Source organism: Somniosus microcephalus, chromosome 10 (assembly GCF_052327205.1).
Source record: "Somniosus microcephalus isolate GS21.2 chromosome 10, FLI_Smic_1.0, whole genome shotgun sequence".
Lineage (NCBI taxonomy): Eukaryota > Metazoa > Chordata > Chondrichthyes > Squaliformes > Somniosidae > Somniosus > Somniosus microcephalus.
The window spans coordinates 4,587,972-4,600,471 of NC_140996.1; the positions used below are offsets into that span (position 1 = coordinate 4,587,972).

Consider the following 12,500-nt stretch of genomic DNA (forward strand, 5'->3'; position numbering starts at 1 on the left):
GCTCCATCCGAAACCCCCACAGTTGCCGAGCACGCTGCTCAACGCCGGATCCATCGGTTCACAAATCCGCCTCAGCGAGTTGGTCGCTGGTTTGGAACCAACATTTGCCAAACGCGAGCTCCTGGTCCCGGGTCTCGCTGGCTGTCGGCAGAATGAGCAGGGGCGAGAAATCAGTAACCGCTCCGTAAACACCCGCCCCCCCACCCCAAACCCAGCACCCCCCCCACCCCGAACCCCCCCACCCAGCACCCGCCTCCCCCACCCCGAACCCCCCCACCCAGCACCCGCCTCCCCCCACCCCGAACCCCCCCACCCAGCACCCGCCTCCCCCCACCCAGCACCCGCCTCCCCCCACCCCGAACCCCCCCACCCACCCCGACCCCCCCCACCCAGCACCCGCCTCCCCCACCCCGAACCCCCCCACCCAGCACCCGACCCTCCACCCACCCCGAACCCCCCCACCCAGCACCCGCCTCCCCCCACCCCGAACCCCCCCACCCAGCACCCGCCTCCCCCCACCCCGAACCCCCCCACCCAGCACCCGACCCTCCACCCCGAACCCAGCGCCCCGCACCCGACCTCCCCACCCCGAACCCAGCACCCCACACCCGCCCCCCCACCCGGCACCCCGAACCCCCCACCCCGACACCCCCCCCACCCGGCACCCCGAACCCCCCACCCCGACCCCCCCCACCCGGCACCCCGAACCCCCCCACCCCGACCCCCCCCACCCGGCACCCCGAACCCCCCCACCCGGCACCCGCCTCCCCCCACCCCGAACCCCCCCCACCCAGCACCCGCCTCCCCCCACCCCGAACCCCCCCCACCCAGCACCCGACCCTCCACCCCGAACCCAGCCCCCCGCACCCGCCTCCCCCCACCCCAGCACCCGCCCCCCAAACCCAACACCCACCCCCCCCTGCACCCAGCACCCCCCCACCCCGAACCCGCCTCCCCCCCCGCCCCCAAACAGCCTCCGTGCCCCCATCCCCCAGAAACATGCCATTCGGCCCATCAAGTCCGTATCGGCATTTACACTCGACACGAGCAAATAATCACATTGACCCACCCTGTGCCCCATCCCTTCCTCCCCCTCTCCAACCTAATCTCGAATGTTGACACAGTTTCTGCCTCAACCACTAACCCAGGGGGTGAATCCACAGCCTCCCAACTCTCTGTGTGTGAAGGGGTTTCTGCAGCCCTCTGTCCTAAATCTCTGACATTTGTTCTTGTATCTGTGGCCCCTCGATCTAGACCCTCAACTACTGGGAACAGTCGGCTTCTATCCACCCTGCCCTGTCCTTCCATCATTTTAAACCCTTCTATCGTCTCGCCCTGTAATCTGCGTCGTGCTAACTCGGTACCGTGCTCTACCGGTTGCACAGGGCTGGACTCCCCGACCTGGCAAAGTGAACTTACAGGACGGGATGAACAATGATATCTGGGCTGTAGGATTTAATAACTGGAGCGGCATCTTTAGTGCAGAACACGTGAGAGAGGTCCGCACCCTGCAAAGACAAACCAAAGATTAACACGTTACACACACACCTCGCCCACACTGACACCTATTGTATCCGGTAGGACAGGTAACCACAACTCAGACACTCACTGCCCAGCCCTGCTTGCCCCGAGGGCTCGGAGAACCAACCGTGTGAAACATACATAGAAACACAGAAGATAGGAGCAGGAGTAGGCCATTTGGCCCCTCGAGCCTGCTCCGCCATTCAATGAGATCATGGCTGATCATCCAAATTCAGTACCCTGTCCCTGCTTTCTCCCCATATCGCTTGATCCCTTTAGCCTTAAGAAATATATCTAACTCCTTCTTGAATATATTTAATGAATTGGCCTCTACTGCCTTCTGTGGTAAAGAATTCCACAGATTCACCACTCTCTGGGTGAAGAAATTCCTCCTCATCTCTGTCCTAAATGGCTTACCCCTTATCCTTAGACTGTGACCCCTGGTTCTGGACTCCCCGACCATTGGGAACATCCTTCCTGCATCTAGTCTGTCTAGTCCTGTCAGAATTATATAAGTTTCAATGAGATCCCTTCTCATTCTTCTAAACTCCAGTGAGTATAAGCCCAATCGACCCAATCTCTCCTCATACATCATTCCTGCCATCCCAGGTATCAGTCTGGTGAATCTTCGCTGCACTCCCTCCATGGCAAGAACATCCTTCCTCAGATAAGGCGACCAAAACTGCACACAATACTCAAGGTGTGGTCTCACCAAGGCCCTGTAAACTGCAGCAAGACATCCTTGTTCCTGTACTCGAACTCTCTCGCTACGAAGGCCAACATACCATTTGCCTTCTTCACCGCCTGCTGCACCTGCACGCTTACCTTCAGCGACTGGTGCACAAGGACACCCAGGTCTCGTTGCACTTCCCCTTCTCCCAATCTATTGCCATTCAGATAATAATCTGCCTTCCTGTTTTTGCCACCAAAGTGGATAATCTCGCATTTATCCACATTATACTGCATCTGCCATGCATCTGCCCAATCACCCAACCTGTCCAAATCATACTGAAGTTTCTCGGCATCCTCCTCACAGCACACACGCCCACCCAGCTTTGTGTCGTCTGCAAACTTGGAGATATTACATCTAGTTCCCTCGTCTGGATCATTAATATATATTGTGAATAGCTGGGGTCCTAGGACCGATCCCTGCGGTACCCCACCAGTCACTGCCTGCCACTCGGAAAAAGACCCGTTTATTCCAACTCTTTGCTTCCTGTCTGCCAACCAGTTCTCTATCCAAGTCAGTACCTTGCCCCCAATCCCATGTGCCTTAACTTTACACGCTAATCTCTTATGCGGGACCTTATCGAAAGCCTTCTGAAAGTCCAAATACACCACATCCACTGGTTCTCCCTTATCTATTCTACCAGTTACATCCTAAAAAATTCCAGTAGATTAGTCAAGCATGATTTACCTTTTGTAAATCCATATTGACTTTGTCCCATCCTGTCACTGTTTTCTAAGTGCTCTGCTATTACATCTTTTATAATGGACTCTAGCATTTTCCCCACTACCGATGTCAGGCTTACCGGTCTATAATTCCACGTTTTCTCTCTACCACTGTTTTTAAATAGTGGGGTAACATTAGCTACCCTCCAATCCATGGGAACTGTTCCAGAATCTATAGAATTTTGGAAGATGACCAGCAATGCATCTACTATTTCTAGGGCCACTTCCTTAAGTACCCTAGGATGTAGATTATCAGGCCCTGGGGATTTATCGGCCTTCAATCCCATCAATTTCCCCAATACCATTTCCCTACAAATACTGATTTCATTCAGTTCCTCCCTCTCATTAGACCCTATGTTCCCCGGCATCTCTGGGAGGTTATTTGTGTCCTCCTTTGTGAAGACAGAACCAAAGTATGTATTTAATTGGTCTGCCATTTCTTTGTTCCCCATTATAAATTCCCCTGATTCTGACTGCAAGGGACCTATGCTTGACTTCACCAATCTTTTTCTCTTCACATATCTATAGAAGCTTTTACAGTCAGTTTTTATGTTCCCTGCAAGCTTACTCTCATACTCTATTTTCCCCTTCTTAATTAATCCCTTTGTCCTCCTTTGCTGAATCCTAAACTGCTCCCAATCCTCAGGTTTACTGCTTTTTCTGGCCAATTTATATGTCCTCTCCTTGGATCTTATGCTATCCCTAATTTCCCTTGTTAGCCATGGTTGAGTCACCTTTTTTGTTTTATTTTTATGCCAAACAGGGATGAACAAATTCTGTAGTTCATCGGTGTGATCTCTGAATGTTTGCCATTGCCTATCCACCGCCAACCCTTTGAGTAACATTCCCCAATCAATCCTACCCAACTCGTGCCTCATACCATCGTAGTTTCCTTTATTTAAATTGGTGTGGGTGGGACTGGAGTCACGTGCAGGCCCAGACCGGGTACGGTGGCAGTTTCCCTTCCCTGACGAATCTAACAACTTCTAGGGCCCCTTTCTCTGTATAAATTGGGTCAGAATCCTGGAACTCCCTCCCTGACAGCACTGTGGGAGCATCTTCACCACACGGACTGCAGCGGTTCAAGGCGGCTCACCACCACCTTCTCAAGGGGCAATTAGGGATGGGCAATAAATGCCGGCCAGGCCAGCGACGCCCCCATCCCGTAAAAACAAATAAAAATAAAAAATAAATGAAAGGTCTTTCTTTAATTTGGATTCCACGGTGAGCAGACGCAACACAACGAGTGCAACACAAAGACAACAAACTGTTTCCTCTTCTCTGAGTATCTTCACCGTGCAACACCAGACCGGTTAAAGCCAGCACTCGGTTCTATCGCTGCGCTCCGACGTGCTGCTGTAAACTGCAAGTGTAGGTGCACCAGGAACATAAACCCAGCGGAAAGTGTGAGGAGTTTTTATAAACATACATCTATAAATAACATTCTTCCACCTCGGGCGAGTACCTACCACTTTAAGCCCTGCGATTGCTGCAAAGTACGGTGCACCTGTATACCTGGAAACCAGGAAAATGTCAAAACTGGTCAGAATTTATTGAAACACAGCACTTAGTGACAAACTCTATTTCATTTTCCCCAATTAATATTTATTTGACCCACAATTTTATTTTCTGTGCGAGTATTTTTAAATTGAAAATACAATTAAGTGATGCCGAGCAGACATTGCAAGTTGGGAGTGGACGGCAAGCTGGTCTAAGTCAATCCCTGATACACCCACAACAGCCCTTCTCTCCCTCCCGTGGCCCCCGTCTCTCGGCCCCCCCCCGTCTCTCACCCCCATCCCCGTCTCTCACCCCCATCCCCGTCTCTCACCCCCATCCCCGTCTCTCGTCCCATCCCGGTCTCTCGCCCCCCCCGTCCCCGTCTCTCGCCTCCCCCGCCCCCCCCGGTCCCCCGCCCCCCCGTCCCCGTCTCTCGCCCCCCCGTCCCTGTCTCTCGCCCCATCCCGTCTCTCGCCCCCCCCGTCTCTCGCCCCCCCGTCCCCGTCTCTCGCCCCCCCCGTCCCTGTCTCTCGCCTCCCCCGTCCCCGTCTCTCGCACCCCCCGTCCCCGGCCCCGTCTCTCGCCCCCCCGTCCCCGTCTCTCGCCCCCCCGTCCCTGTCTCTCGCCCCATCCCGTCTCTCGCCCCCCCGTCCCTGTCTCTCGCCCCATCCCCGTCTCTCGCCCCCCCGTCCCCGTCTCTCGCCGTCTCTCGCCCCCCCCCCGTCCCTGTCTCTCGCCCCCGCCGTCTCTCGCCCCCCCCCCCCCGTCCCTGTCTCTCGCCCCATCCCCATCTCTCGCCTCCCCCGTCCCCGTCTCTCGCACCCCCCGTCCCCGGCCCCGTCTCTCGCCCCCCCGTCGTCGTCTCTCGCCCCCATTCCCTGCCCCCCACCCCCCGCCGCCGACGTCGTCCCCGGCCCCCCCACCGCCCGTCGTTCGCGGCCCCCCCCGTTGTCCCCGCCCCCCACCCCCGTCGTCCCCGCCCCCCACCCCCGTCGTCCCTGGCCACCCCCCCCCCGTCGTCCCTGGCCACCGCCCCCCCCCCCCGCCGGTCGTCCCCGGCCCCGTCCCCCGGCTCCTCGTCCCCGTCCCTCGCCCCCCCGTCCCTCGCGCCCCCCCCGTCCCCCGCCCCCCCGTCCCTCGCGCCCCCCCGTCCCTCGCCCCCCCCGTCCCTGTCCCTCGCCCCCCCGTCCCTCGCCCCCCGCACCCCCCCGTCCCTCGCCCCCCCCGTCCCCGTCCCCCCCCGTCCCCGTCTCTCGCCCCCCCGTCCCCGTCCCTCGCCCCCCCCGTCCCCGTCCCCCCCCGTCCCCGTCTCTCGCCCCCCCCGTCCCCGTCCCTCGCCCCCCCCGTCCCCGTCCCTCGCCCCCCCCGTCCCCGTCCCTCGCCCCCCCGTCCCCCGCCCCCCCCCGTCCCCCGCCCCCCGTCCCCCGCCCCCGCCCCCGTCTCTCGCCCCCCCGTCCCCGTCTCTCGCCCCCGTCTCTCGTCCCTCACCCCCCGCCCCGTCCCTTACCCCCCGCCCCGTCCCTTACCCCCCGCCCCGTCCCTTACACCCCCGTCCCGTCCCTTACACCCCGTCCCATCCCTTACACCCCGTCCCATCCCTTACACCCCAGTCCCCGTCTCTCGCCGCCCGCCTCTCACACCCCCGCCCGCCTCTCACACCCCCGCCTCTCACACCACCGTCCCCGTCCCCCGCCTCTCACACCTCCGCCTCTCACACCCCCGCCTCTCACACCCCCGCCTCTCACACCCCCGTCCCCGTCCTCTCACACCCCCGCCCCCGCCTCACACCCCCGTCCCCCGTCTCTCACACCCCCGTCCCCCGCCCCCCGCCTCTCACACCCCTGCCTCACACCCCCGTCCCCCGCCTCTCACACCCCCGCCCCCCGCCTCTCACACCCCCGCCCCCCGCCTCTCACACACCCGCCCCCCGCCTCTCACACCCCCGCCTCACACCCCCGTCCCCCGCCTCTCACACCCCCGTCCCCCGCCTCTCACATCCCCGTCCCCCGCCTCTCACACCCCCGCCCCCCGCCTCTCACGCCCCCCGCCTCTCACACCCCCGCCCCCCCGCCCCACGCCTCTCACCCCCCCGCACCCCGTCTCTCACACCCCCACGTCCCCGTCCCTGTCTCTCGCCCCCGTCTCTCGTCCCTCACCCCCCGCCCCGTCCCTTACACCCCCGTCCCATCCCTTACACCCCAGTCCCCGTCTCTCGTCCCCGCCTCTCTCACCCCCGCCTCTCACACCCCCGTCCACCGCCCCCCGCCTCTCACACCCCCGCCCGCCTCTCACCCCCCCGCCTCTCACACCCCCGCCCGCCTCTCACCCCCCCGTCTCTCACACGCCCGTCCCCCGCCTCTCACACCCCCGCCCCCCGCCTCTCACACCCCCGCCCCCCGCCTCTCACACCCCCGCCCCCCGCCTCACACCCCCGCCCCCCGCCTCTCACACCCCCGCCCCCCGCCTCTCACACCCCCGCCCCCCGCCTCTCACACCCCCGCCCCCCGCACCCCGCCTCTCACACCCCCGCCCCCCGCCTCTCACACCCCGCCCCCCGCACCCGCCTCTCACACCCCCGCACCCCGCCTCTCACACCCCCGCCCCGCCCCCCCACCCCCCCCCCCCGCCCCCCCCCCCCCCTCTCACACCCCCGCCCCGGCCCCCGCCTCTCTCACCCCCATCCCCCACCCCGGCCCCCCGCCTCTCACACCCCCGTCCCCCACCCCGGCCCCCCGCCTCTCACACCCCCGTCCCGCGCCTCTCACGCCCCCCGGCCTCCCCGCATCCCACACCCCCGCCCCCCGCCTCTCTCACTCCCGCCCCCCGCCTCTCACACTCCCGTCCCCCGCCTCTCACACCCCCGCCTCACACCCCCGCCCCTCACACCCCCGCCCCCCGCCTCTCACACCCCCGCCTCACACCCCCGCCTCTCACACCCCCCGTCCCCCGCCTCTCACACCCCCGCCCCCCGCCTCTCACACCCCCGCCCCCCGCCTCTCACACCCCCGCCCCCCGCCTCTCACACCCCCGCCCCCCGCCTCTCACACCCCCGTCCCCCGCCTCACACTCCCGCCCCCCGCCTCTCACACCCCCGCCCCCCGCCTCTCACACCCCCGCCCCCCCGCCTCTCACACCCCCGCCCCTCACACCCCCGCCTCCCGCCTCTCACACCCCCGCCCCCCCCGCCTCTCACACCCCCGCCCCCCCGCCTCTCACACCCCCGCCCCCCGCCTCTCACACCCCCGCCCCCCCGCCTCTCACACCCCCGCCCCCCGCCTCTCACACCCCCGCCTCTCACACCCCCGCCCCCCGCCTCTCACACCCCCGCCCCCCGCCTCTCACACCCCCGTCCCGCGCCTCTCACGCCCCCCCGCCCCCCCGCATCCCACACCCCCGCCCCCCCCGCCTCTCACACCCCCGCCCCCCGCCTCTCTCACTCCCGCCCCCCGCCTCTCACACTCCCGTCCCCCGCCTCTCACACCCCCGCCTCTCACACCCCCGCCTCTCACACCCCCGTCCCCCGCCTCTCACGCCCCCGTCCCGCGCCTCTCACGCCCCCGTCCCCCGCCTCTCACGCCCCCGTCCCCCGCCTCTCACACCCCCGCCCCCCCGCCTCTCACACCCCCGCCCCCCCGCCTCTCACACCCCCGCCCCCCCGCCTCTCACACCCCCCGCCCCCCCGCCTCTCACACCCCCCGCCCCCCCGCCTCTCACACCCCCGCCCCCCTGCCTCTCACATCCCCGCCTCTCACATCCCCGCCCCCCGCCTCTCACACCCCCGCCCCCCTGCCTCTCACATCCCCGCCTCTCACATCCCCGCCCCCCGCCTCTCACACCCCCGCCTCTCACACCCCCGCCCCCCCGTCCCTCACACCCCCGCCCCCCCGTCCCTCACACCCCCGCCCCCACGTCCCTCACACCCCCGTCCCCCCGTCCCTCACACCCCCGTCCCCCCGTCCCTCACACCCCCGTCCCCCCGTCCCTCACACCCCCGTCCCCCCGTCCCTCACACCCCCGCCCCCACGTCCCTCACACCCCCGTCCCTGTCCCTCACACCCCCGTCCCCGTCCCTCACACCCCCGTCCCTCACACCCCCGTCCCTCACACCCCCGTCCCCATCCCTCAAACCCCCGTCCCCATCCCTCAAACCCCCGTCCCCATCCCTCAAACTCCCGTCCCCCGCCCCCGTCTCTCAAACCCCCGTCCCTCGCCCGTTTGTTTGTTTGTTTCCGGTCCCTCTCCTGCCCCGACCCTCTCGGTCTCTCTCCTTCCCTCCCTCTCTCTTCTGAATCACTTGGGGCATTAGCTGATGTTGATCATGCTGTGTAAATGCAGCTTGGTGCTTTTACTGTCAGACGGAGCTTCCCCGAGGCTCGCACACAAACCGCCCGGGACGTGTCCGCAAAGTCCCGGGACATCGGTTTTCTGCCACGAGTGATTTCAGTGACAGACAAAAATTAGCTTCCAAAGAGACAAGATACTGAAGGTAATGGTGACTGGACCTGCACTGCACTTACTCAGTGGATCCCCCGATGATCCCTATCTTTCCATCTTGTCCTTTATGCTTCCCCGCAATTAAAGGGGGAACAATTTTCCTGACCAGCTGAAGGTTCAGTTCCATATTTCCCGCAGGCCTGTGACTGTGAAATGTAAAGGCTCTGTACAGAACTGAAACATAGGAAGAAAATCAACATAACCTGTAACATAACCTAAAAGGTGCAGCATTTACACACACACACTCCCAATGCTCACTAGCCTTTTCCAACTGAATCTAGAAACAAGGGAAAGTGTCAGCCGTGGCTCAGTGGGCAGCACTTTCGCCTCTGAGTCAGAAGGTTGTGGATTCAAGTCCCACTCCAGAGACTTGAGCATAAAATCCAGACAGACACACCTAGTGCAGTATAAAGGGAGCGCCGCACTGTCGGAGGGGCAGTACTGAGGGAGCGCCGCACTGTCGGAGGGGATAGTACTGAGGGAGCGCCACACTGTCGGAGGGGCAGTACTGAGGGAGCGCCGCACTGTCGGAGGGGCAGTACTGAGGGAGCGCCGCACTGTCGGAGGGGCAGTACTGAGGGAGCGCCGCACTGTCGGAGGGGCAGTCTGAGGGAGCGCCGCACTGTCGGAGGGGCAGTACTGAGGGAGCGCCGCACTGTCGGAGGGGCAGTACTGAGGGAGCGCCGCACTGTCGATGGGCAGTACTGAGGGTAGCGCCGCACTGTCGGAGGGGCAGTACTGAGGGAGCGCCGCACTGTCGGAGGGGCAGTACTGAGGGAGCGCCGCACTGTCGGAGGGGCAGTACTGAGGGAGCGCCGCACTGTCGATGGGCAGTACTGAGGGAGCGCCGCACTGTCGGAGGGGCAGTAACTGAGGGAGCGCCGCACTGTCGGAGGGGCAGTACTGAGGGAGCGCCGCACTGTCGGAGGGGCAGTACTGAGGAGCGCCGCACTGTCGGAGGGGCAGTACTGAGGGAGTGCCGCACTGTCGGAGGGGCCGTCTTTCAGATGAAACGTTAAGCCAAGGCCCTGTCTGCTCTCAGGTGGATGTAAAATATCCCTGGGCCACTATTTCGAAAAAGAGCAGGGGGGAGTTCTCCCCTGGGGCCAATATTTATCTCTCAACCAACACCATCAAAAACAGATGATCTGGTCATTTATCACTTTGCTGTTTGTAGGATCTTGTTGTGTGCCGATTACAGCAGTGACTGTGACCCTGCGGGGCGGTCTCTCTGACTCCCCTCTCTCTCTCTGTCTCTGTCTCCCCTCTCTCTCGCTACCTTCAGTCGGCAGGAGGCAGAGCGCGGCGGCCACGGAGGCCAAAGCAACGAGGGCGGCCCCGCGACCCCCGCACCATCCCCGGCCCGGCTCCAGGCCCCGAGCCTCGGCTCGGGCTCGGGCTCTCGCTCTCGCTCTCTCCCCGGGCTCCGGCTCTCCGGGTTTTACCTCTCCAGCTGGGCCCCAGCTGTTTACAGCGATACATCCAGCCAGCCAATCAGAGCCTCCACCCCAGCCAGTCAATCAGAGACCAGTCCCAGCCAGCCAATCACAGCCTCCGCCCCCAGCCAGCCAATCAGAGACCGGTCCCAGCCAGCCAATCACAGCCTCAGCGTCTGACGTCAAAATCTGCGCTCACGCCCGTTGCCCGGAGACTGAAAAGTAGCAAAACCCGAAAATAACAATCCAGAGACAGAGAGAGAGAGAGACATTATTGTTATCTTATCAGTATTATTACTATTATTAGATAGCTATATGTGCATGCCTCATGAAATTTATACTAAATCATCATTTAGCATTATAGAAAATAGTGTTTCCACACTCATCCCACAAAATAGGTCCATTTTATTTCGTTTCTTTGAACTATATAAATGCGTTCTTTCCACATAAGCTGCTGGAATATCCAGGGCCTCCGCTCCTCAACATTTGGGATGAGAGTACAGACCCTGAATTCCTAAAAGCTATAAAAGACATTGATATAATTGTGTTAACAGAAACATGGTGCCAAAAGGACGTGCCGACCCACTGTCCTCCAATGTACCATGAAATCATTGTGCCCTCAGTAAAGAACACTAAAACACGCAAGGGCAGAACCTCCGGGGGAATATTGGTGTGGTATAAGGGAGAACTGGACAAACACATCTCACCGGTAAAACAGGGAAAATCACACGTATGGCTAAAACTAGATAAAAATATAGGAATAGCAAAAAAAGATGTTTACTTATGTGCGATCTACATACCTCCAATAGAATCGCCATATTTCGAAGAGGAGTTATTTGATACTCTCCACATGGAAATCAGCCATTTCCAGGCCCAAGGAAAGGTGATAATATGTGGGGACCTAAATGCAAGGACCGGTTGTGAACCTGACTTCATAGACCCACAGGGAAACAACCATGTGTTTGGCCAGACCCCTTTAGATGTCACACCAGCCATCGCAAATCGGAACAACCTTGATCGTGAAATAAATAAAAGCGGTAGGGAGGTAGTGCAACTCTGCCGAGCCTTAGGCCTGTACATAGTTAACGGTAGGTTCAGAGGGGACTCCCTAGGGAGACTCACATACTCCTCAACTCTTGGGTCTAGTGTGGTGGACTATACAATCACTGACCTGGACCCCTGCGATATCAACTCATTCACTGTCAGGCAGCAATCCCCCCTCTCAGACCATAACCAAATAAATATGTACCTTAAACTTTCTGCCCAAACTACAGACACAAAAAAGGAACCCAGTAAGCTCCATAAAATAAACCAGACATACAGATGGGCCCCAGACAGTGGAGAAAAATTCATCACAGCACTAAAGTCACCTGATCTCACAAGTAAAATATCAAAATTTAAAGAAAACCCATACGAGATCACCAGAGATGGTGTAAACATGGCCATAGAGGATATAAATATGATCTTCCATGAGGCAGCTGTAAAAGCCGACCTCGTGAAACAGAAGAGGAAGCGTCACAAAAGACAAAATAAAAATAAGAAATGGTTTGACCACGAATGCAAAAATGCCAGAAAAGACCTGAGAAAAATATCAAACCAAAAGCATCGCCAACCAAACAATCCGGACCTACGTACTAGATACAATGAAACCCTCAAAAGATATAAACACACCATTAGGAACAAAACACAAAACTATACCCACAAAATACTCGAAGAAATTGAAAACTCCACCAATCCAAAACAATTCTGGGAAATGTGGAATAACCTGAGTACAACACAATTGCAAGCATTACCAATCCAAGATGGCGACACCTGGAGAACACATTTTGAAAACCTCTACAAAGACATCCCAATAAACGAAACAAACCCAAGTCAACATCAGGTCACAGAAAAACTCCACACATTAGAAGCAACAATTAAAGACAACCAAAACCCTCTAGACTCCCCAATCACATGGAAAGAACTGGCCACAAAAACAAAATCTCTCCACCTAAAGAAAGCCTGTGGCCCAGACAACATCAAAAATGAAATGCTCAAGTTCAGCAATATGGAGATGCAGGGTGCGGTACTCAAATTATTCAACATCATATTACGTTC

At 60.1% G+C, this 12,500-nt stretch overlaps 1 protein-coding gene across 1 annotated transcript in view; it reads right to left on the reverse strand.

The window, feature by feature from the left end:
- Positions 1 to 12,500, reverse strand: part of naxd (NAD(P)HX dehydratase) — a 50,981-nt gene that overhangs the window by 16,677 nt on the left and 21,804 nt on the right. The window contains exons 2-5 of the mRNA XM_085999883.1: positions 10,247 to 10,431; positions 8,991 to 9,141; positions 4,443 to 4,488; positions 1,420 to 1,508 (exon numbers count right to left, since the gene is read on the reverse strand). Coding sequence (XP_085856009.1) covers positions 1,420 to 1,508; positions 4,443 to 4,488; positions 8,991 to 9,141; positions 10,247 to 10,431 — 471 coding nt within the window. The remainder of the gene's footprint in view (positions 1 to 1,419; positions 1,509 to 4,442; positions 4,489 to 8,990; positions 9,142 to 10,246; positions 10,432 to 12,500) is intronic.